This window comes from Penaeus chinensis, chromosome 29, assembly GCF_019202785.1.
Source record: "Penaeus chinensis breed Huanghai No. 1 chromosome 29, ASM1920278v2, whole genome shotgun sequence".
Classification (NCBI taxonomy): Eukaryota; Metazoa; Arthropoda; class Malacostraca; order Decapoda; family Penaeidae; genus Penaeus; species Penaeus chinensis.
The window spans coordinates 30033314-30058458 of NC_061847.1; the positions used below are offsets into that span (position 1 = coordinate 30033314).

Consider the following 25145-nt stretch of genomic DNA (forward strand, 5'->3'; position numbering starts at 1 on the left):
CTGTCATGCCGGCGACTGGAACCCCTGAAGCCATGACCTTTTCGGAACCTTTGCGCCGACATCATAACGGAAGAATTTTTTGTCTTTTTTCGTTTCGGGTGAATCATTGCTTCCCTCCCCCACCCCTCTCCACTTATTCTTACCTCCCCCTCCTCCCTCTCTCCCCTTATCCTCTCCCTCTCCCTTCCTCCACCACTTGTACACCCCTAACGCCCTCCACCCCCTCTCTCTCCCCATCCTCCTCCCCCTCCCCACCCCTACCCCCAACCCCACCCCCACCCCTACCCCTACCCCACTCTCATTAACTATTTTTCCACCCCGGGGAACCGAACAGAATTTATCTATCATCTTCAAACGTTCATTATGGGCGTCAGTTATCTTCCATTTTTTTTTTTTTTTTTGTATTTTTTTTTTATTTTTTTTTTTTTTATATACCATGAACTTCGTGACCTTCATTGACCTCTGGGAAGGGAAAGACTTTTTTTTTTTTTGGGGGGGGGGTCGCTTTTTCAAACATAAGATTGAATTTTGGGAAGGAATATGTTGCGTGTGATTTTTTGCCCGCAGGTTTTTGTTCATATATCGTCATTTGATTTTTTTTATTTAATTTTTTTTTTCGTCTTTCCTCCTCCGCGTCTCTTTTTTTATATCTTGTTTCAGCCTCGATTTTTTTTTTTTTTTTTTATCTTCTTTCTGTTCCTGTTTTCATTCTCTTTCTCTCTCTCTCTCCCTTCCTCCCTTCCTCTCTTCCTCCCTCCCTCCCTCCCCCCCACCCACCACCCACCCACCCACCCACCCACCCACCCACCCTCCCTCCCTCCCTCCATCCCTCCCTCCCTCTCTCGTCGACTTCTTGTTGCATGTCGAAAGTCGTTGCAATGCACCACCTCCGCCGCCCTGGCTTCGAGTAAATCACCCTCATCAGCAGTCTTCTAAATGAGGGGGGTAATTAGTGCCCTGATTGCAGGTGGGACGGGGGAGGGGGGGGGCTGAGTTGATTTTGTAATTAAGGATTGTTACGCTGTCTTCTCCCGTGACCTTGGGGAGGATAATAAGGATGGGAAGGATAGATAGGGGGAGGAAGAGGGCAGAGGAGGGTAGGGAGGGGGGAGGTAAAGGGTAGAAGGGGGGGGAGGTAGGGGAGGGGGGGAGGGTAGGGGCGAAGGGGAGGGGGAGGTAGAGGGTAGGAGGGTAGGGGATAGGGAAGGGATGGATAGGAAAGGCATGGGGAGTGAAGGAATGGGGTGGGGAGGAGGGTAGGAGGGTACGCGAGAGGGTGGGGGGGGGTGATGGGGGATGGTGGGGGGAGGGGAGGGAACTGCCCTTGTGATCTCAGGGCGCGGAATATAACGGTAATAACAGGACAAGGTTGATGGTGATTAGCTTGGTTCGTTATTGATCATGTTCTTGTTAGTTATTGTTATTATTATTTATTTGTTATTTTTATTATTATTATTATTATTTTTTTTTACGTTTTCCTTTCTGGTTTCGTTTCGTTTTTCTTCTTCTTCTCTTCTTTTCTCTTCTCTTCTTTTCTCTTCTCTTCTCTTCTCTTCTCTTCTCTTCTCTCTCTCTCTCACACATTTAATAGAGTTTCCAAGTCTTTTCTCGTAATTTTGCATCGATTCTCGGTCGTAAATAGTCTTGTAAAAGAGACAGATTGCGAAAGCACTTTGAGTTGCCTTCTTTTTTTTCCTCTTTGAGCGATGGAGTCACGAAGAAGCCGGATAATAATTGCAGTGAGCTATTAACCGGCTTAAAAGGGACGCGACTCACCTCTCCCCTCCCCCCCTACCCCTACCCCTACCCCTACCCCTACCCCTACCATTCGTGTCTTCTCTCGTCCTCCCCCTCGTCTTTTTCTCTTCCTCTTCCTCTTGTCTCTTTCTCTTCCTTCTCCTTTTCCTATTCGTTTTGTTCAGTCATTTGTGCACTCTCTCTCTCTCTCTCTCTCTCTCTCTCTCTCTCTCTCTCTCTCTCTCTCTCTCTCTCTCTCTCTCTCTCTCTCTCTCTCTTGTCTCCGTCTACCGTTCTTGTCTTTTCCTCTTCCTCTCCCTTCATGTCTTCTAATCTTCCTCCTCCTCAAGTCCTTTTCTCTCCTTGCTCTGCCACCCTTCCTCATCTCTCTCCCTTCTTTTTCTTTTCCCTCCCTCTCCCCCTCTCCCCTTTTTTCTTCTTCCCTTCGCTTCCCCCCTCCCCTCCCCTTCTCTCCCCCTCCCCCGTTCCTTCCCCTTCCTCCTTTCCCTCTCGTTTCCTCCCCATTCCCCCTCCCCCATGTTATCGGTCTGTGTCCGACGCCACGACATAAATCACGTCGGCCTTCGAAAACTGCACGCTTTCCGGCATCATCAGGCGTCGTGCTGCGCGGCGGGAGGGGCATAAGGTCGTCCATCTCGCCCACAGAGCACGGGCGCGTCGACTCTACGGCCGGACGCCCGCGATGTGACGGTTACGTTGCAGCGAGCATAAAAATTCGGGCGGCGGACAGGTGCGCGTGTGCGTGCGCGCGCACGCTCGCTGGCTCAAGGTCGCGGGAGTGCTATATACTCTGTCGGGTGGTCTGTGATGCCCGAGTGTCGCTGTGTGAGATGGACCGACAGGGGGAGAGAGAGAATGAGGGAGGGAGGGAGTGACTGGGTGAGTGAGGGAGTTGGTGAGTGAGTGAGCGAGTGAAGGAGTGAATGAGGGAGAGTGTGAGTGAGTGAGGAGGAGGGCGAGAGAGAGAGACGCAGTCGTTAAATAGTCGAGCATAAACACGGTGAGCACAATAGCTGAAAAAACCTAGACATATTTTTCTTTACAAACGGCGAAGGTCTCAGCCACTCATTATAGACGAACCGCTCTCATAATACTTTATTTTTGTTTATGTATATATATGTGTGTGTATTTTTTCTCTCTTTCTATCTTTCTTTCTTTTTTCTTTCTCTTTTTGAGAGTTCATCCACCTGGTCCGATGAACGTAATTTTGGCTTCCACACGTGCACATCAACAAAAAAAAAAACAAAAAAAAAACTAACAAAGACCAGTTCGTGGGCCTCCTTCTCACCTGTTCGCACCTCGATCTATTCAAATGAGGCGCCGAGACCGACACCCCGAGCGAGACCAGTGGCTGTGTCGTCTTCGGGTCGTGTCCGTAGTCCGTCGAGAGTTGAGGCGACGTCCGTAATGCGATGCAGCGTCGAAGGGATTGTCCTTGAGGATCGATAGATTGGTCGGTGGGTAGGGGTGGTTGGTTGGTAGGTTGGTAGGGAGATATAGAGGTAGGTAAATGGATAGATGAATAAATAGATCGATAGATTGGTAGAGAGGCAGATACGTTGGCGATTCGCTGATAGATAGATAAGATAAATGAATAGATAGATAGATAAATAGACAGATATAGAGATAGGTGGGTAGGTTGGACCGTCGGCGATTCGCTTCTTTGTTTTCGATACGTGTTTTTTGGCGCCCTTTTTGCTTCACTCGTTCTAGCTGTCCGTGAGACGTTTTATGCAAAATTATGTCCGTCGTTCTTGTTTATATATAAAAAAAGAGGAAGAGGCAATTCTGGTGCATTTTCTGTCTACGCCGCCGTTTTAATGGTCTGTTGTCAAAGGTGGAGCAAAACAAATGGACCAGCGGCAGAGGCTATATCCGGGTTCCACTCTGGCGACGCACAAACGCACGCATGTAAACACTCACATATACACACACACGCACACACGTAGATTTACGCTCATGTCTGATGTGCTCCGCCTTTGTATACATACACTCTCCTTCGCCAGAATTCGGTCTAAATATGGACGAGGAGAATCAAAGAGAGGAGAGAGAGAGAGAAGGAGAGAGAGAGAAGGAGAGAGAGAGAGAAGGAGAGAGAGAGAGAAGGAGAGAGAGAGAGAAGGAGAGAGAGAGAGAAGGAGAGAGAGAGAGAAGGAGAGAGAGAGAGAAGGAGAGAGAGAGAGAAGGAGAGAGAGAGAGAAGGAGAGAGAGAGAGAATGAGAGAGAGAGAGAATGAGAGAGAGAAGGAGAGAGAGAGAGAGAGAGAGAGAGAGAGAGAGAGAGAGAGAGAGAGAGAGAGAGAGAGAGAGAGAGAGAGAGAGAGGAAGAGAGAGAAAGATGAATAAAAGAAAAAAATGGAAGACACATGGGGGAAAAAAAGCTTATGGCGTTCTGTGCATTTTCTGTGTGTGTTACGTACTGACTTTTAGGTAGTTGTGTGGGCAGGCAGGAAGGACAGTTCACAGTGGCTAGGGTAGGGGCAGGGGATGGGAGGGGGAGGGGGAGGGGAGAGGAGAGGAGGGGAGGGGAGGGGAGGGGGAGGGGGAGAGGGAAGAATGGAGGGTAGGAGAGGGCATAAGGGAAGGGGAGGGGAGAAGAAGGGAGGGTGAGACAGGTCATGGGGAATGAGAGGAAGGTAGGAGGTAGGCCATGGGGAGGGAGAAAGGAGGGAAGGACGGGGCATGGGGAGAGAGGAGGAGGGGTGGGGAGAGAGGGGCGAGGAATGGAGGGGGAGGGCCATGGGAGGGGGGTGAGAGGGGAGGGGCCAGGGGGGGGGGAGGGGAGGGGAAGAGGGCGTAGTCACCATACCTGCCTCAGCTGATGGAGCACAGATGCATAATAATTCGAGGTTCATCGTCAACTTGCGGGGAAATGGCGGGTAGATGGAGAGAGAGAGAGAGAGAGAGAGAGAGAGAGAGAGAGAGAGAGAGAGAGAGAGAGAGAGAGAGAGAGAGAGAGAGGGAGAGAGGGAGTGAGGGAGTGAGAGAGAGAAAGAGAGAAAGAGAGAAAGAGAGAAAGAGAGAGAGAGAGAGAGAGAGAGAGAGAGAGAGAGAGAGAGAGAGAGAGAGAGAGAGAGAGAGAGAGAGTGAGAGGGGGAGAGAGAGAATGATAACGCAAATGAAGTTATTCGAATCTGAAGACATTACACCCATGCATTTTAAAAATCATCACATTTTTTTGTTTAATTCCGCAAAAAAACAAAACAAAAACAAATTCCTTGCTTTAGCTTTTGCCCAGAATCACGTGCACTCAATTTCATCACTCTCGTATTTTCGCGAGGATTTGTTTTCCGCCTGGGTTTGGACGCGTATGCAAATCGGCAGCAGGATCATTTTATTTCTGTTTGTTTTTATTTACCCAGGGGGGGAGGGGGGAGGGGAGGGGTGGGGGAGGGAGAGGGGGAAGGGGAGGGGTAGAGGAGGGAGAGAGGGAGGAGGGGAGGGGGAGAGGAGGGAGAGGGGGGGAGAGGGGGTACAAGGGCGTAGATGGGCGGGGCGGAAAGACGCTTTTGGTGATGGTGTGGTGTCGATGGTGATGAAGATGGTGTGTGTGTGTGTGTACGTATGTATATGGGTGTATGTATGTTGTATGTATGTACGTATGCTTGTGTAAGCATGTATTGCGCACAGAAAACAAATACTTTAGCACACTCTTAAAGAAAGAAAAAATCGTTGAAACGATTGTTGCATCGCCTCGTTAAAATGCATAGCCAGCCTCGAAGACGATACCAGTAGAATTTTAATTTCATTTTTCTTTTTTTCTTCTTTTTTTTTTTCTTATTTTCTGTACGTCTGAAGCCCCGTGATTTCAATTTTCCCGCGCTTTTTTCTCCTTCGATGCTCGTGTCCTTCTAGCTCTCAAAACGTGCAACCGCCACTATACGGCTGACATATATTTGTCAAGATAAAATGGTCGACCGCGGCTAAAGTGGCAGTTAACAAAACAAAAAAAACAAAAAAAAAACAGGAAAGGGTACCGAAAGCGGCTTCGGATCACTTGTTTGTTTTGTTTTGATTTAGATATTTTATGAAAAGAAAATAATAAAAAGAACGGATGATCAATTTTATTTTTTATTTTTACTTTTTACTTCGTCGAGTGACTTGGTAACCTTGTTTTATTTTGTTGTTGTTGTTGGTTATGGTATCAGTGATTCATGACAGATGACCGTGATTTATTTCGTGGTAGGAAAGGGAGGGAAAGAGGAGTAAGGGGGAAGGGGGAAGAGAGAGAGGAAAGGAGGAAGGGGAAGAGAGAGAGAGGTAAAGGGAAAGGGGGTAGAGAGAGAGGAAATGAGGAGGGGGAGGAAGAGAGAGAGGGGGGGAAGGGGGAAGGGAAGGAAGGGGAAAGAAGTAGATGGAGGTATAGGGAAGGGGAGAAGAGGTAGGGAGAGTATAAGGAAGGGAAAAAGTAGGTGGAGGAATAAAAAAAGAAGGAAAGAGATGGGGGTGGGGGGGGGTATAAACTAAGGGAAAAGAGGTGGTGGGGAATTATAGGAAAAGGGAGAAAGGGTAGGGAGGAAGGGGTTAAGGCAGGGAGAAGTCGAGGGAGAGAGAGAGAGCGTTTTGGGTAAAGCTGAACGACTCCCAAAATAACCCTAATGATGATAGGAAAGGCCTGGTGGCAAGGTCAAGGTAATTTTTTTTTTCTGTTTTTCTGTTTTTTGGGATGGGGAGGTTAAATAACCGACGTTTTCTCAGGTCGCTCTCTCGCAATTAAGCGGTCTTAGCTCCTTGATTGAGTTCTCAGGCATGTAAATTGTTTGAGCATCTCCCCTCCCCCATTCCCGCCCTCGCCCCTAACCCCCATCTTCCCGCCCTCTCTCCCGCCCCCTCCCTTCCCCCTTCCTCACCCCCCTATCCCTCCTTTTGGCCCCAGCCCCCTACTCCCTAACTCTCCCCCTCCCTTCCCCCTTCCTCACCCCCCAATCCCCTACCTTCCTATTAACCCCTGCCCCCTACTCCTTTACTCTACCCCCCTCCCCACCCCCCACCCCCTCGCCCACCAGCCTCCCTCAGATAACATTCGGCGCCACCAAGCAAAGTCTCCGATAAGCGCTCTCTCCCTGACACGTGCCTCTGGTTTCATTCATCGCGATGGGAGGGGGGGGGGGGGGGGGAGGGGGGGGGGGAGGGAGGGGAGGGAGGAGGGGAGGGGAGGGGGAAGAGAAAGGAAGATAATAGGGTAGGTAAGCAGGTAGGAAGGTAGGCAGGGAGAAATAAAGGCAAGTTGAATGATAGGTAGATGGATAGACAGACAGACAGACAGACAGACATTGGCAAGAGAAAGGTCATTATGCGTCCCTTCCTCCGTCCCTCCCCCCCTTCTATCATCTCTCCCTCCCTCCCTCCCTCTATTCACCCCCCCCCCTCGCCCTCCAAGTTGTCTCCCCGCCACTGAACTTGAGGAGGTCGTGCGTCCGTAAGTTCGTCTGTCCGTTTATCACAAATGGAGCAACGGACGCCACGACCTTATATTGCTCTCTCTCTCTCTCTCTCTCTCTCTCTCTCTCTCTCTCTCTCTCTCTCTCTCTCTCTCTCTCTTCTCTCTTCTCTCTCTCTCTCTCTCTCTCTCTCTCTCTCTCTCTCTCTCTCTCTCTCTCTCTCTCTCTCTCTCTCTCTCTCTCTCTCTCTCTCTCTCTCTCTCTCTCTTTCTCTCTCTCTCTCTCTTTCTCTCTCTCTCTCTCTCTCTCTCTCTCTCTCTCTCTCTCTCTCTCTCTCTCTCTCTCTCTCTCTCTCTCTCTCTCTCTCTCTCTCTCTCTCTCTCTCTCTCTCTCCTCTCTCTCTCTCTCTCTCTCTCTCTCTCTCTCTCTCCTCTCTCTCTCTCTCTCTCTCTCTCTCTCTCTCTCTCTCTCTCGTACTTTGTTATTATTATTATTATTATCAATGTTATTATTATTATTATTATTATTATTATTATTATTAGTTATCGTTGTTTTGATTTTAATCTTTGAAATAGGGATGTGAATTGCCGTTGTATTTTTTTTCTAATTGTATCAACTGGTGATTTTGAATTACAACTGCCTCGTTATGGTTATTAACGGTTGTTCTGCTCGTTAGCTAATTGGATCGTTGAGTCGTTGAATCATTTTCATTGCAAAGAACATCAATGATTTTAATAGCTGTTGCATCGATCACTTCGCCATCACTCTTATTACTGCAAGTTGATAAGTTATCTTGAAGGAATGATGGCGGGTGGGGGGGGGGGGAAGGGGGGGTATGTCTCTCCCTCTCCTCTCCCCCTTCCTCCCTCCCTCCCCCCCCCCCTGTCTCCCGTTCGTGTCTTCTCCCTCCTCCTCTTCTTCTCGTGTTCGTTTTCTCTCTCTTCCTTTGTTTGCTTTGATTATGCTTGTTATTTTCCTTCTCTTTCGCTGTTCGTATCTTTGTCTTTTCTCTGGTTTTTCCCTTTTTGGTAGTTGTGTTTTCTCTCTCTTCATTTTCGTCTCTTCCTTGCTATATCTGTGCTATTTCCCCCCACTACCTCCCCCCCCTCTGCCCAATACCCAAACCGTCTGCCTTCCCCCACCCCTCTCCCCTTCACCCACTTCCCCCCCTCTCCCCTTCGCTAACTCCCTTCCCCCTCTCCCATCTCTCCCCTTCCCCCAACCCATCCCCCCACTCCCCCCTCTTCCCGTCCCCCACCCTACCCCAATCTCTCCCACTTCCCCTCAAACTCCCCCAACTTTCGCCCATTCCCCCCTCTTCCCCCTCTCCCCTTCCCCCCACCTCCCCCCTATCCCCCCATCCCCCCCTTCCCCCCTATTTCCCCCCTTCCCCTCTACCCCCCCCCCCCTTTGGAGTGCGGTGACGTAAGGTTTGGAGAAGCATCAAGCGGCGGGCAGGTGCGTCGCCTCTCCGCAGTGACTCATTGGCACTGTGCCATTACACTGCGGGCGGCTCCGGAGGGTGTTGGGGGGGAGGGGAGGGGAGGGGGGAGGGTTGGGGAGGGTGGTGGGGAGGGGGTTGGGGATTGGTAGGGGGTTAGGGGAGGGCGTTGTCCCTCTTTGGGAATGAGTAAAAAAAAAAAAAAAGAGAAAGAAAAAAAATCAAGACTTTTTTATTATTATTATTATGAGGCAGAAGAGAACGGTTGGAAAAACGTTTTTTTTTTTTTTTTTTTTTCTTTCTTTCTTTTTTTCATTTTGGATTTGCGAATTGCTTACGGGGAATGGGGGGTGGGGGGGAGATAGGAAGGAGGGGAATTCGTCGAGATTTTGCAACGTTGATCAGCGTTGCAGGAATTTCGCCCTTGTTGGCGGGTGTCAATAGGGATGGACGGTCGACGCCAAAGAATTAGCCATCGACGGCTGACTTGTCCTCTCTCTCTCTCTCTCTCTTTCTCTTTCTTTTTCTCTTTCTCTTTCTCTTTCGTTCTTTCTTTCGTTTTCTCTGTCTCTCTGCATTGTTTTGTCTTTCTCTCTCTCTCTCTCTCTCTCTCTCTCTCTCTCTCTCTCTCTCTCTCTCTCTCTCTCTCTCTCTCTCTCTCTCTCTCTTTCTGGTAATTTATGACATGGATTAATTTAGACAAAGGGCGGGGGGGGGGGGGGGAATTGACACAGTTTTTGCATCTTGTGGGGGACGTGGGGGGGGGGGGTAGGCCCGAGTTTTTTTTATTCCTTAGGGAAAGACGAGGGATATTATCCAGGTTATTATCCCTAAGGGGGGTGTGGGTCATTGGATTTTTTTCGTTTATTTATTTATTTTTATTTTTTTCTTCCTTCCTTTTCTTTTTCTTCTGTAGGAGAGCATGTTTTTTTTTTTTTCCTTGTTTCTTTTTCTTTTTCCTCTTCGTCTATTTTCTTCTTCCTCTATTACTTCTTCTTCGCCTTTTACTTCATCTTCTTCTTCATTCTCTTCTTCCTCTTCTTCCTCTTCTTCTTCAGGAGGGAGAAGACACACCCAGAGCTATCCAGCGACGCTCTTTACCCCCCCCCTCCCATCCCTATACCCCCTGCCCCTCTCCATACCCCCCCCCTCCCCGATCCAAACTCTCCTTAAACCGGCCGGACGCGTTCATTATAACCGAACTTTTTTTAAAATTATTTACTGATATTTTTTTATATATAATAATTTACGACAGCCGCCTCCTGGTTGTCATCACATCGTACTAAACGTGAAGCGACTATAATGCTAATGATGATGCGATGGATTGGAGGATTGGGTTGTGAATGGGGGCGGGGGGGGGGGGGGGTGCGGGGGTTGTGAATTCGTATCCTGGCGACGCCTTGAGCGATGAGTGATTTATGGCTTTCTGGAAGAGACGAGGGAGTGAGTCATGTCAATGTACTTAGTATTTGTTATATATATATATATGTGTGTGTGTGTGTGTGTGTGTATTTATTCATTTATTTATTTTTTATTTAATTTATTCATTTATTTTTTTTTATTTAATTTATTCATTTATTTTATTTTTATTTATTTTTACTTTTTTATTATTATTATTTTTTTTGTTTGTTTGTTTTGTTTTGTGTGTGTGTGTGTGTGTTCGTGTGTGAGTGTGAGCGCGTTTTCATGTACATGTACGTAAACGTGTACCACTGCACATACCTATACGCATACACCTACACGCATTACGCATGCATCCACGTGTACATACGCACGTGAGCTTTCTCATGTATCAAATAGCCTTTAAATTTTACGAAGGACGAGGTCAATGTGGGAGGAAAGAGCAGAGGCAACCATCGTGCTGTAAAATGTTTATTACTATTTTTTTGGCGACTCTCACCTAACCTCTACGCATAGTGATACTATCTAAATACCTTTCTCAAGGATGGGGGTTCAGTTATATATATATATATATTTTTTGTTTTTGTTTGTTTGTTTGTTTCTTTGTTTCGGGAGGTGTGTGGGTTAAATGTTTTATTATATTCTGAAGATTGTTTATTTTGGTTGCTTGATTTTTTTTTCTTTTTTTTATTGTTGTTATTTTTTAAGAGTTTCTTTTTTTTTCTTATTTTCTGAATTATTGTTTACGTTTTTTGTTCCATTTTTGAAAAAGATGGTTATATATATTAATTTTCTCGTGATTATATATATATATATATATATTTTTTTTTTTTTATGTGATCATAAAGTTCTCTTCTTTTTTGCATTAAAAATGTATCATTATTATTTTTTTTTTGTTCATTCTCTCATAAAAAAATGTTTATATTTCTGCCCATTTTCTCACAACGATGTTTACAATTCTGATAATTATTTAAAGTGTTTATGTGATGTAAAACATTCTCAAACAACACAAGATTCTTAACTATAGTCATCTTCCTCAAAACACGAGATTCTTTTCTAAAGTCATCTCCCGTAGAACTCAAAACAACACAAGATGCATAGCTATAGTCATCTCCCCTAGTACTCAAAACACAAGATACTTAACTATAGTCATCTCCCCAAGTAAGATACTTAACTATAGTCATCTCCAAAGTCATCATCCCTAGTCATCTCCCCAAGTACTCAAAACACAAGCTACGTAACCATAGTCATCTCCCCAAGTACTCAAAACACAAGCTATTTAACTATAGTCATCGACCCCAAATCACGAGATTCTCGTCTAAAGACTAAATTTACTAAGGTGATCTCCCTTCGCCAGCAGGTTATGAGCAGCAGTAGCAGGAGCACAAGCAGTAGTCAGCTGAAGCGGTCACAACACACTTCACACTCCCACTCGTCCAGTAATCTGAGTGAAGTCAAGTCGTCGAGTAACCTGAGTGAACTGAAGTCATCGTCATCCTCTATAAACAAGTCCAATCTCTCGGAGTTGAAGTCGTCGATGTCCGAAGTCAAGTCGAATATTAGCGAGATGACGTCGGTGAGTTTTTTTGTTTTTGTTTTTGTTTTTGTGTGTGTGTGTGTGTTGTGTTGTGTGTGTGTGTATGTGTGTGTGTGTGTGTGTGTGTGTGTGTGTGTGTGTGTGTGTGTGTATGTATGTATATATGTATGTAGATAAGTAGGTATATGTTTATGGATGTGTAGAAATAATTTTTTTTGCTGAAGTCAAATGAATAAAAATAAGTATATAATTTTTTTCTTTCGTTTTTTTGAAATCAAATAAAATAGATAGATCTGTTGATAGCAAAATTATAATTTATTTTTATTTTCTTAAATACGGAGATTGGGAATTTGAAATATATACATGTGTTGAAATATATGAATTCAATTTTCCATTTACAATGTTCAGGATGGATTAATTAGACTAATTAACTGATATAAAGGTCAGTATAGATGTTTATCATTACAGTCTTGTTTGTATTGTTAGTCCATACATTGCAGCAAAATAAAAGAAAATAGAAGATTAAAAGAAAATGTATCAGTACGAACACACCGATATACCTTTAAGAAAATAAAAATAAAAGTTTAAAAATAATTATATAAAGAAGAATAAAAAAAAAAACTTTTCTCACCGCCCCTTGTCTTGCAGCAAAGCAACAGCGTCAACTACAACCGATCCATGTCCCTGGCGAGCAACGCGGCCTTGCAACAGAGCTCCTCGGCCGCGGCTCTGCAGGCTGGCACCGGCTTCAACAAACTGAAGGCTTCCGGCTTCAACATGGGCTCCATGGACGCCCTCGATGCCCTGCAGATGGGCTCGACGGAGCAGCTAGCCCTTCCGGACGTCGAGAATGACTTCGACCTCCAGAACGCCCTCTCCTCCGCCCAGCAGGATCAGCTCAGTTCCTCGCCGCTCACCTCAGGCTCGGCCAGCAGCAACGGCAACCCCAAGGAATTGAAGTTCGAGCAGAAGAAGGTGACCTCGTCCTCGAAGCGGAAGGTGGGTCTTGGCCCTAAGGAGGCAGGGCGGGTGGGAGGCGGGAGTTTTATTTTTGTTTATATATTCTTTGATTTTGATTTTATTTATTTTATCTTTATTTGGGATTTTTTGATATAATTTTTTTTTTTTTTTTTTTTTTTTTTTTGCAGTTTTGATTTGGTTGGTTTTCGATTTAGCTGAGATATATTTTTTATACAATTTGGAAATATCAATTATTTTCAAGCATTCATAAGTATTCAATTATAAATAAATAAAGAAGAAATATCAAGTATTCAAACGTAGATAAATAAATGAATAAACAAGCACAGCTTAGATGTGAATCTTATGCAGTTCAAGCTTAAATTTAGACATAGGAATAGCATACTAATAACCAAGTAAGCCTATTCCTCAAAAAAAAAAAAGAAAACAAAACAAAACAAAAACATCACATTATCCTTTCGTATTTAACCCCCCTCCCCCCTTGACAGGTTGTGACAGACAAGAACAGCTTCGAGTCCGCGTCGGGCCAGACGTCGGAGTCGTGCAAACTGCAGGCCGGCGACGTGTCCTACGAGGAGTCGTCGAAGAAGGCCGCTACCAAAGCCAAGCTCGAGGTCGATGGCGTCACCGCAGAGAAGGCCGCGGCCATTCAGCAGGTGAGTCAAGGTGGTGTGGTTGGTGGTGTTGTGGTGGTATTGTGGTTGATGGTGTTGTGGTGGTGGTTGCTGGTGTTGTGGTGGTTGGTGGTGGTATAGAAGGTGTTGGTGGAGTTGTGGTGGTTGGTGGTGGTATAGAAGGTGTTGGTGGAGTTGTGGTGGTTGCTGGTGGTGTTGTGGTGGCTGGTGGTGGTATAGAAGGTGTTGCTGGTGTTGTGGTGGTTTGTGGTGGTATAGGAAGTTTTGGTGGTGGTGTAGGTTATGTTGGTGTTGATGGGTGGCGTAGAGGTGTTCTTTATTCTGTTATAGTTATGGTTTAGGTCACGGGAGGTGCTGGTTGTGTCATAGCAGATGCTGTGGTCATTATTATGAATTGCTGTAACGTTTGTCATAGGTGCTGTAAGGGGCGTCACAGGTGTTATAACGGGCGTCATAGGTGTTGTGGTAAAAATTCCGGGTGTTGTAACGTTTAAAAGTCTCAAGGTCTGTAAGCTATAAGAAAAAAAAAAAAAACTTTGGTAGAATGATTTGAAGGTTGTTGATGTAATTACTGTGGGAGTTGATAAGAAAAACAATTAGGTGGGAAATGTTATGTAAACTTCGGCTTTGATGTGAAATGTATGCTTTTGAAGTGTAAATTACGTGGAAGGAATATTTTTCAAAGGGTATATTTGGCTGGATGTTTACTCAAGCCGGATTATATGTCATAAAAAGTTGTAAGTTAATTGCCTCGATTGTGCTGTCTTAACTTTCGAGGAAATCAGTAGGAAAAAATAAGTCTTGTTTTTTTTTGTGTTTTTCGCCTCGTAGTTTATCATTCAATTTCATAATGATTCTTTTTCCTTAAACTGCTCACCATTTGGAATATATATTGAATTGGATGAAGATTTTTGAAATTGGATGTTGGTGTATATATTTTGTTTTAGAGGAATTGTAAAGTTTTACAAACAAAGCTTAAATCACCTTAGCAAAGATAAATGTTTAAGGTAAAATGCGAGTTGCTTTTAGAGATAAACCATCAATATGACCATCTATATTCACGTGTAAATACGCTCCGGGATTTTATTCGAAAGTTGTCCTCTGAAGTCGGGATAATGCTTTTGAACGAGAGAAAAAAAACTATATTATTTTTTTCCCAATATGGTAGAGCAGTTGATTTTATCACAGAGGTTCCGATGTGCCATAAATTTGCGTTCGTGCGATTTTATTTATGAGTGTAGTTTTCTTCTCGTTTTGTATGTGTGGCAGTAACGTAAATACATTGAACCAAACGGCGTTCGCGGTCAAAGCTGAACAATTGATTTAGAACCGAAGGAAAATGCGTAATTAATTTCAAGATCTCGAAACCCAAAAGGAGGTGTCGACTTTATGGCTCCGACCAGTCTCAGGTTGCACCCCATCATTAGGCAGTGTTTCTGCTAAATTATTTTCCCCCGCCCGGTGCACCTGTGTCTGTCTTGTTACCCGGTGATCGCACACGCCCATCCTCGCGAGCGTAAAATAGATTGGTATCCCCCTGAGATTTATCGTTTTCTAAAGCCCGCTTGAAGGTGGCGGCGCGTCCGTCCTCGTTAAGCCAGGCGGGAAGAAGGAGGGGGGACTTAGATATACACGAGATAGCTTCTAATATTTCTTCACTGTCAGTACGCTCCTGTTCCGAGTCTTTCGAGGTTGGGGAAGGAAGAGGGGAGGGGAAGGGGGAAATTTTTGAGGTGCAAAGGGGAGGGAGAGAAGAAGGGGAGGGGACGAGGGAGTGATTTTGAGGTGTAAGGGGGAAGGGGAGAGGGAGAGGGGAATGGGAGGACGAACTTGAAACTTACAGGGAGAGGAGAGGGATAAGAAAGGGGAAGAGGAGAGAAGACGAACTTGACTGTAAAAGTGGGAGACAGCGGAAGAGGGAAGAAAGGGAGAGTAATAGACAAATGTGGGGGGTGGGGGGGGAAGGAAGACAAGGGGGGATGGCAAGGGGGAAGGGGGAAGGGGGAGGGGTGGGAGGATCCACCTGAAGGAGGGGCATCTAACTGGTTCCAACACCAGGCGAACCAATTAGTGGAGGGGAGGGGAGAGGGGAGAGGGGGGGAGGGGGGGAGGGGAAGACGGTTCAATTAAAGTGTGCAAATTTGTTGGTGGCGAAGCTGGAGTTGAAACTGCTAATGGGTGACGGGGATAATGAGTCAAGTCGCTTTGGTGCCTTGCTTGCCGTTATGAATTTGATTGATTGATTATCGAGCTTGATTGATTGGTTTATTATTATTGTTTTTTTTTTGTTTTTTTTTAGGGTGTGGATATTTAGGTGTTGTTTAGTTAATTGGACCTTTATTTTTCCTTTGTTTTTTCATTTTCGTTTTTTTGTTGTTGTTGTGATCCTAATGTGATTACGAATTTATGTCATGATTTGTAATTAAGAAATAAAAAGATCATTTACGAAACAAAGCTTTTAAAAGAAACTTCGAGAAGCGCAGAATAAAGTCAGAGAAACGAACGAGCTGCCAGTAATGCAAGAATCGTGTTTGTCGCCATTTCCCGCCATTTTCTCTCGAGGTCAGACTAAGATAAATATGTTTTTTTTTTTTTTTCTTTCTTTCTTTGGAGTTTTGAAGGCGGTTAATAGTCTTCAGCTTTTGTTTCGGTTAGGATAATCAAGAACGACACTCTGTGAAAAGAAAAAAAAAAAAACACGAAAATGTAGGTGTTTTATTTTTTCTTGAATTTATTTTATTGTCGTTTCGATGTGTTGGTGAAAATGGCTGCGTTTAAATACGTCCCGTTGGCTTTGACTTCGGTACATATTTTTTTATGAAAAGGGTTGTTTTTCAATAGACGATATATTCAGTCAAGTATAAATTATGTATGTTTTTTACATTTTACGAAATTATTATTTTTTCGTGCAAATCTATTCATGTTGTCTGGCAGGATTTATAGTATATTCTCTTCGTTATTATAAATCACGTAGAATCGTTAAATTTGACAAGTAAACCGCCCAGCATAATTTTCGTAAGTGAAAGTGGGCGTTGTAACCCCGTAGACTTTAACCGCCATGTTGAACATTTAACTGAAGGATATATTTAACAAACAATCTAATATATATGTCCATTTGCATCTCTATATATGCTTTTGTATACGCATGATTGTACATGAAGATACATGATGAATATACAAGGTCATATTTATTTGTATGAATCCGTGTAACAAATCAGAATCAATTTAAATTATTTAATGATATTGTGCGAATAAGCCCACTTAATCGCCGTGGTCCGAATTAGCTTTATCTGCTCTTTGTGTTTTTTTGTTGTGTTTTTGTTAGTTTAGTTTATGATTTTATCTGACCTGAATATTTGGCAACGACTGAATTATTTTAGCGGCACTTAAGGGTGTATTTCCGGTGCAAGGGAAGTGTAGAGTGAAGCTAAGTGACTTGGAGTGGGTTTGTGAAGTTTGATGTTTACCTCCTATTGTTGGGTCTCTCTCTCGAGTTCTCTTTCTCATATTTTCTCTCATTCATTCTCTTTCTCATTCTCTCTCTCTCTATCTCTCTCTCTCTCTCTCTCTCTCTCTCTCTCTCTCTCTCTCTCTCTCTCTCTCTCTCTCTCTCTCTCTCTCTCTCTCTCTCTCTCTCTCTCTCCCTCTTCCTCCCTCTCTCTCTCTCACTCTCTCTCTCTCTCTCTCTCTCTCTCTTTCTCTCGTTCTCTTTTTTCTTTCTCTTCTTCTCACAGTTTCTCTATCCTCTACTCTCCGCTTGCTCCTTCTCCCTCCCTCCCTCCCCCCTCCCTGCCCTCTTCATCTGCATATCATATCAGGCGAGTCATTAATTTTTACCTCGTATCAAACACAATCACAGCATAATTATACTGTCTCCTTACCCCCCCCCCCCCCGTTCCCCCAACTCTTAAAGCTCACTAGCAAACCAGTCGCTTCAGAACTTCATTAAAATTTACCCTCCCCTCCCTCTTCTCTCTCTCCCCCTTCCTCCTCTCCCTTCCCCCTTCTTCCCTCTTCCTCCCCCCCTAACCCCTCCCCCCTCTCTCTCCCTCCCGTCTCGCGCCTGTAAGATGGCCTTGGGTGTAAGATGGGCACAAGTAACCCGTGTGGCATAGCTCTGTCTTGCCTTGCCCTTATTCCCCTCTCTCCCCCCCTCCCTTACTGAGACTCCCCCCCCCCCCCCCCGAGTTAGTTCGTGACCTACATTCGATCTTCGGCTTTGACCTTGTACGTGTGCGTGTACGTGTGTGTGTGCGTATGTGTGTGTGGTGCATGTGCGGTGAGAATTTTGGCCCAAACTACGCTCGTTTCATTCGGGTTTGGTCTGTGTGTGTATGTATGTGTGTATGTGAGTATGTGTGTGCGTCTAAGTATGTGTATACATATAACTATGCATGTATGTATGTATGTATGTATGTATGTATGTACGTGTGTGTGTGTGTGTGTGTGTGTGTGTGTACGTGTGTGTGTATGTAAGTAATGGGGCTCATGAGAGGGGGAGGGAGAATGAGGAAATATTTCATATGATACTAAAGTATTGAAGTGAGGAGGGGAAGGGGGAGGTGGGTAGGGAAGGGATGGGGAAGAGGAAGGGAGGGAAGAGGAGAGGAGAGGGAAGGAGCAGTAAAAGAAAGGATAAGTGCGTGTTCCGTTCTCATTGTTGTTTCGTGTTCCTTTGTGCCTGTTGGTCGGTGTTCCGTGTTCCTTCGTGCCTCCTGTTACGTATTCCATGTTTCCTGTTCCGTATTCCGTGTTCCTTCGTGCCTCCTGTTCCGGATTCCATGTTTCCTGTTCCGTATTCCGTGTTCCTTCGTGCCTCCTGTTACGTATTCCGTGTTTCCTGTTCCGTATTCCGTGTTCCTTCGTGCCTCCTGTTACGTATTCCGTGTTTCCTGTTCCGTATTCCGTGTTCCTTCGTGCCTCCTGTTCCGGATTCCATGTTTCCTGTTCCGTATTCCGTGTTCCTTCGTGCCTCCTGTTACGTATTCCGTGTTTCCTGTTCCGTATTCCGTGTTCCTTCGTGCCTCCTGTTACGTATTCCGTGTTTCCTGTTCCGTATTCCGTGTTCCTTCGTGCCTCCTGTTCCGGATTTCGTGTTCTCTGTTCCGTATTCCGTGTTCCTTCGTGCCTCCTGTTCCGGATTCCGTATTCCCTGTTCCGTATTCCGTGTTCCTTCGTGCCTCCTGTTCCGGATTCCGTGTTCCGTCATATCGTCTTGCTTGCTTGCAGTCGCTTCAACCTCTCACTTCAGCTCGCTTAACCCACGACCTTCCCCAAGCGAGAAATGCTTGTTTGAAACGCGATATTTTTTATTTGTATTTTTATTTTATTTGCTTTTTTTTTTTTTTTTTAGTATTGGAACAAGGACGTATCGTGTTTTTCCTTGTTCTTGTTTTTCTTTCTTTCTTCCTTCTTTATTGCTGTGTCGGGTGATGGAAGGGGTGTGGAGGGGGTGGGGTGCGTGGAAAAATGAATTTTATTGTTAATTTATTCATTGTTACTTTGGTTATGTAAATTATTCTGACAATAGTACAGTTGCTGTTACTTTTTTCTACAACGATTTTTAACAACTTTTATTTCACTCGCATTCAGGAAGTTAAATGGCATTTCGCGAGTCATTTTGAATCTCTGTTTCCCCCTTTTCTTCCCCTCGCCTCTCCTTCTTCTTTCTTTCTTTCTCCCTTTTCCCTTTTCCCTTTTTCCTTCTCCCTTCCTCCTATTCCCTTTATCTCCCGTCTTCTTCCCCTCACTCTTCCGTTTTTCCCTTTCTCTTTTCCCTTTTCCCTCTCCCCCCCCTACGCCCTCCCCTTCTCTTTACTTCTCCTATTCTCCCCTCTTTCTCCCTTTCTCCCTTTCCCCAAGATGAGAGAGAAAAACAAATATTTTCGTTGACACTTAATTATATTGTAAACGTAGAAGTATTTGTAACATCTGTGACGCAAGAGGGTGACGCTACAAAAAAAAATGTAATAATAGATAAGAAAAAAAAGGAAAGGAAAATGGAAACAAGAAAAGAAAACGGGAAAGAATGAAAAGAAAACGGGAAGGGATGAAAAGAAAACGGGAAGGGGGGGGGGGGGTCTTAGGCCATTTGTCGATGATGACAGCACAGGTAATGAGGGAAGGGGGGGGGGAGGGGGATGGGGGGAAGGTGTCCTGTTGCACTGCTAGTCCGGATTCGCGTGGATTCGACTGGCTTGTTGCGGATTCATCGTGCCACTGAAGTAAAGGGAAGGTGGAATAACCAGACGCACCGATAGAGACACAATAACGACTAAAAATGATTAATGCACCGGGATTTTGCAATTGCCTGCCCGTTCTCAGGGTTTCCTTTTCATGTTGCCCGAGGCCTGTCATGCAATAATGGAAGTGCACCTGGCTGTTACTGTAATGAGGTTGCGTGTGTCATGATTGTTGCCATGCACGATAGGAAGCCTTCATTTGTCTCTTCGTTATCTTCTGCTCTTTACGTCCTGTTCGTTATATTCCGATTAAAAATATATCTTTCGTGTTCCAGCTCTCATGGTTGTTTTCGCTCTCTATCTATCCATAGGTCTGTGTATCTATTTTTTTATCTCTATCTTTCTACCCCCCTCTCTCTCTATCTCTATCTGTCTATCTATCTATCTATCTATCTATCTATCTATCTATCTATATATGTATCTATGTATCTTTCTCCCCCGTCTCTATCTCTATCTCTAACTACCTATCTATCACTTTCTTTATCTCTATCTCACTATCTTTCCCCCCCTCCTCTCTCTCTCTCTCTCTCTCTCTCTCTCTCTCTCTCTCTCTCTCTCTCTCTCTCTCTCTCTCTCTCTCTCTCTCTCTCTCTCTCTCTCTCTCTCTCTCTCTCTCTCTCTCTCTCTCTCTCTCTCTCTCTCTCTCTCTCTCTCTCTCTCTCTCTCTCTCTCTCTCTCTCTCTCTCTCTCTCTCTCTCGTATCCCTGTCACTTATCTATCTCGTATCAATGTGTCGCATGATTCGTAAGACAAGTGACGCGCGTGACTGTGTGTGTGTGTGTGTATGTATGTGTGTGTGTGTGTGTGTGTGTGTGTGTGTGTGTGTGTGTGTGTGTGTGTGCGCGCGCGCGCGCCAGTGACTGAGGTGTGCCAAAGACGCGGCACCTGAATACCTCGCGTACCGGTGAGGAGGAGGGGGGGGGGGGGGGGGTGGAGAGAGAGAGAGGTCAGGCACCCAGACAGACTGGCAGACAGACAGGTGGGCAGTCAGTCAGTCAGACAGTCAGTCGGAGAGTCATATAAACAGACACGCACACACACGCACACGCATGCACACACACACACACACACACACACACACACACACACACACACACACACACATTGAAAGGGGGTGGGGGGTAAGGTTAAAGGAGGGGGGAGGGGGGTTGTATGGCGGTACCTTGAAGAGCGTCCTTCGATGGGGGGGGGTTGAAGAGGGGGGGGTAGAGGGCCAGGTGAAGGGGAGAGAGGGGGGAGGGGGAGGGGGGAGAGGGGGGAGGGGGAGAGGGAGAGGGAGAGGGATGCTTAAAGGATTATGTCCTTGTTTCTTTTCATCTCTTCTGTCTTTCTTTCTTTCTTTCTCTCTCTCTCTCTCTCTCTCTCTCTCTCTCTCACTCTCTCTCTTGGTCTCTCTCTGTGTTCCTTTTCATCTCCTTTTTTTTTCTTTGTCTCTTTCTCTCACTATTATTGGTTCCTTTACATCTCTTGTTGTTGTTTTTATCGATCTCAGTTTATCAAAGTTATTGCTTATTTACTCTACGTTGCTTAATATTTGATGAGGGAGAGATAAATAAGGATGAAATCGAAAAAAAAAGAAAATTAAAAAAAAATGTTTTAGTTAACCCTCTTTGGCAAGAAATGTCACGTTTTCTCTTATACATTCTAAGTGGCTAATCATTATCATAATAATTATTCGTGATATTTTTACTTTCGTTGAAAATTTAATCCGTGGGATTTTTTTATGTTTATTTTATTTAATTTTGTTATATTTTTATTATTTTTTTATTTGTGTATTCTGTTTTATTTTATTTTGTCTTTGCCATTTAGTTTTATATACGTCATTTAATTTCATATTTTTTATATCTGACCTTCTATTTAATTCTGTTTTGTTATATTTCTATTTTTATTTATCATTTTTCTCTCTTTTTATTCTCAAAGTTGACCCATAAACCTCCCCTTGCAATTGGTTTCCCTCCGAAAGATGAAGTCGCTTTCGGGTAAATATTTTGACCAAACAACACCTGCCGCCAAAATCAACTCCGCAAAAAAAAAAAAAAAAAAAAAAAATGCCCGCCAAAATCAGCTCCGCGGGAAAAGAAAAAAAAACAAAAAACATCTGAGCATCGGGTGGCGAAGCGGCGGGCGGGCGGGGGGGGGGGGGGGGGTTTGGTGGGTTGGGGTGGGGTAGGGGGGTGGGTGGGGAAGGAGTGAGAGGGGGGGAGGAAGTGGGTCGGTAATCGGTCTGTTTGCTTTCTCTCTCTTTCTTCTCTGTGGTTTATTTTATTTAAGTTTAGTTGTTTTTCTGTACTTTTCTTTCTAAGCCTTGATTTTTTTTCTCGACATTTTGTTTGTTTTCTTGCGATTTTCGACTGTGTGTGTCTCTCTTTTTGTCACTCTATCTCTCTTTAATAATTGAGATTGGTTCCTTACGAGAGAAAGAGAAAGAAAGAAAGAAATAAAGAAAGATAAAGAAAAAGAAAGAAAGAGAAAGAAAAAGAAAGAAAGAAAGAGAAAGAAATACAATATGTGCGAGACAGACAGAGAGACAAACAAACAAACAGACAAACACACATAAACATCAGGAAAAAAAATAAAAAAAAATAAAAAGAGACCGCGCGGACAAGCTCACAGGCGACGCGAGCGAATTTAAGAGCAGGAGATTGAGGTGGAGAGTCATGACAGGCAGGCGCGGTTACCGTGACTTGGTTAGTTAGCAGGGGGGGGAGGAGGGGGGGAAGGGGAGATTTGTCAGAGATGGGGAGGGTGGGGAAGGGAAGGGGGGGGTGATGTGACCCAGCTTTGGCACCCTCTTCCTTCTCTTTCTCCTTCCCTCTTTCTCCTTCTCTTCTTCTTCTCTTCCTTCTTTCATGCAGGTGGTACTTCATTTTAGAGGTGTGTTACTTTTCTTGATTTTCTTATCTCTTTCTCTCTCTCTCTCTCTCTCTCTCTCTCTCTCTCTCTCTCTCTCTCTCTCTCTCTCTCTCTCTCTCTCTCTCTCTCTCTCTCTCTCTCTCTCTCCCTCCCTCCCTCCCTGCAAACTCTAAATCTTAAATCTAAGAAAAATAAACTCTCTGAACCGCTTTATGCACACGACCCCTCGCGACGAATCGTAAACAAATAAATGGCCGAGATTAATTCCGAGCTGGCAACCCCCCCTCCCCCCCCCCCCGGGTCGAGAGTATATAAACAAAATTAACCCAGAAGAACGACATTAGAGGATTTCCGAAGAAGACGTTTGGGGGGAGAGATATTGAGAAAGAAAGAGTGTTTGAGTTTGTTTTGGAGGAGAGAATGGGGGGGGGGGAGGGGAGGGGAGGAGAGAGAGGGAGGGGGAGGGAGGGTATGAGGGTACTGGGTAGGGGTACGCAGAGGAGAGGGTGGGGGGGGGAATGTTGCACGTGTTGGGGTTTTGAAAGAGAGCTCTTGCATTGTGTTTATCTCTCTCTCTCTTTTTTTGCATATGCAGTTATGATTATAAAATATATTTGCATATCCTTTTTGTATACTTTATTCTTGATTTGTTATTCTCTCTCCTCTCTTCTTCCTTCTTTCTTCTCTTCCTCCTTTTCTTTTTTCTTTTATTTTATTATATATTTTATTAAAACCAACGGATATTATCGCGAGTAACGAGCCGCTATCTCCCGGGGCAAGAGAGCGCTTCACCCAGGCGGCCAGACGAGCCCCTTACCGTCGAAAATCCCACCGAGGTCGCGTGCGCCGATGGACCATAAAAGCGCGTTGACTCGGCCGTTCGCACCTGGCCGGGTCGTGTAGTAGTTAATTAGAGTCGACGGCTTGGCTTCTATACTGAGAGCGGTTCTAATTACATTTCGAGAGGGGGGGGGGGGGGCGGAGGAAGAGGGTTTAGGAGGAGTAGGAAGAGGAGGTGGAGCAGGAGGTGGAGGTGGAGGTGGAGGTGGAGGTGGAGGTGGAGGTGGAGGTGGAGGTGGAGGTGGAGGTGGAGGTGGAGGTGGAGGTGGAGGTGGAGGTAGAGGAGGAGGTGGAGGAGGAGGTGGAGGTGGAGGTGGAAAGGAGGTAGAGGAGGAGGTGGAGGAGGAGGTGGAGGTGGAGGTGGAGGAGGAGGGGAAGAGGAGGTGGAGGTGGAGGAGGAAGTGGAGGTGGAGGTGGAGGTGGAGGTGGAGGAGGAGGGGAAGACGCGGTGGAAGTGGAGGTGGAAGTAGGGGAGGAAAAAGAGGGATAGGAAAAGGAGCAGGTAGGAAAAGAGGGAAAAAGGGGGGGTAGAAGAAGATGAAAGGGAGGGGAGATAAGAAGACGAAGAGGGAGAAAGGAAGGGGAGGAGGCGGGCGGAGAAAAAAGGGACGAGGAAAAGAGGAAAAGAAAAAGAAGGAGGAGAAAGAGAGAAGTAGGGGGAGGAGGAGAAGGAAGAGGAGCAAGAAGAGGAAGAGGAGAGAGGAGCAGGAAATGGCACACCGGAGAGTTTATTTGTATTTCTGTCGTTTTTTCTCACCTAGTCTACTTCTCGTAGTTAATGTTTTACGGTCGAAAACTTGAGATCAAACGAACGAAGGCGTGCGCGTGCGTGTGAGTGTGAATGTTGAGTGAGTGTGAGGGAGGTCGGTGAGGCAAGTATCATTATATTCTTTATTTGCTCTCCTTTCCTATTTACTTCTCTTTCCATGCATTTCGCGAGATTTGTCCCCTCTCTCATCTCTCTCTCTCTCTTTCTCTCTCTCTCTCTCTCTCTCTCTCTCTCTCTCTCTCTCTCTCTCTCTCTCTCTCTCTCTCTCTCTCTCTCTCTCTCTCTCTCACATCTCTCTCTCTCTCTATCTCTCTCTATCTCTCTCTATCTCTCTCTCTATCTATCTATCTCTCTCTCTCTCTCTCTCTCTCTCACCCCTCATCCCCTTGCCTGTCTCCCCCCCCATCTCGAATATGCCCCCCTTGGCTTTTTCCCGAGAGGGTGAGGTGCCTACGAGTGCCAAGAGGTAGAGAGGGGGGGGTAGGGGGCACCCGAGGCACTTTACCTTGGGGCAGTAAGTAGTAAGTGGGTCAGGAGCCTCGGGGTATGTGCATGGCATCGGCGGCAGGACACGCCCATGACGCACGAGCGGAGGGGGCGTGGCTTATAACTTTTTTTTTTTTTTTTTTAGATTAGGCCTAACGAGAGACCTTGCTAAATTATTCGCGATGTGTGTGTGTTTTTAGTTTTCTGTTTTTGTTTTTCATTCACTCATTGTTATTATTATTATTATTATTATTATTATTATTACTATTATTAGTATTACTATATTCTTATATCTAGAAAAAAGTGTACTAAAGAGAAAATTAATAAAATCGAAACAGACCAAAGAAATCAACTTAAACAAAATAAAAAAAAAAATGCAAATCAAAATTTAAAAAAAAAGTGAAGGAAAAACACAAAACGCCTCAACATCCCTTAAAAAAAAAAGAGAGAAAAAAAACCCGCCAAATAAATAAAATTAATGAATAAAATCTATCTCTCCATCTATCTTCTTTTCCTTGAAGTCGACGAAGACACACGAGAAGTTGCTCACGCCTTCGTGGCTTCCTAATTACCGATAATTACAATGATCAACGAAATCCCGTTTTCTTCCCCGCGATCGAAAATGGTTGATGGCTGGGGGGGGGGGGGGGGGCGTTGCCTCTTGTTTCGCTTGGTTTGTGCTTGTTTGGTGGTTGTTTTAGAGCGGACAAGCACGGACATGTAGGTGTGTGGTTATACAGGTACGTGTGGGGATATGTACACGTACACGTACATATATGTATGCACATGCATATACACATACACACGCACACGCACCCCCCCCCC

At 45.1% G+C, this 25145-nt stretch overlaps 1 protein-coding gene across 4 annotated transcripts in view; it reads left to right on the forward strand.

The window, feature by feature from the left end:
• The window catches only part of LOC125040507 (NAD(+) hydrolase sarm1-like), a 49096-nt gene that overhangs the window by 10033 nt on the left and 13918 nt on the right, over window positions 1-25145 (forward strand). For 2 of the 4 annotated variants that reach the window (XM_047635063.1, XM_047635068.1), the window contains exons 2-4: window positions 11338-11556; window positions 12166-12516; window positions 12984-13151. In XM_047635063.1, coding sequence (XP_047491019.1) covers window positions 11338-11556; window positions 12166-12516; window positions 12984-13151 — 738 coding nt within the window. The remainder of the gene's footprint in view (window positions 1-11337; window positions 11557-12165; window positions 12517-12983; window positions 13152-25145) is intronic. The other 2 variants (XM_047635064.1, XM_047635069.1) reach the window with 1 other exon arrangement.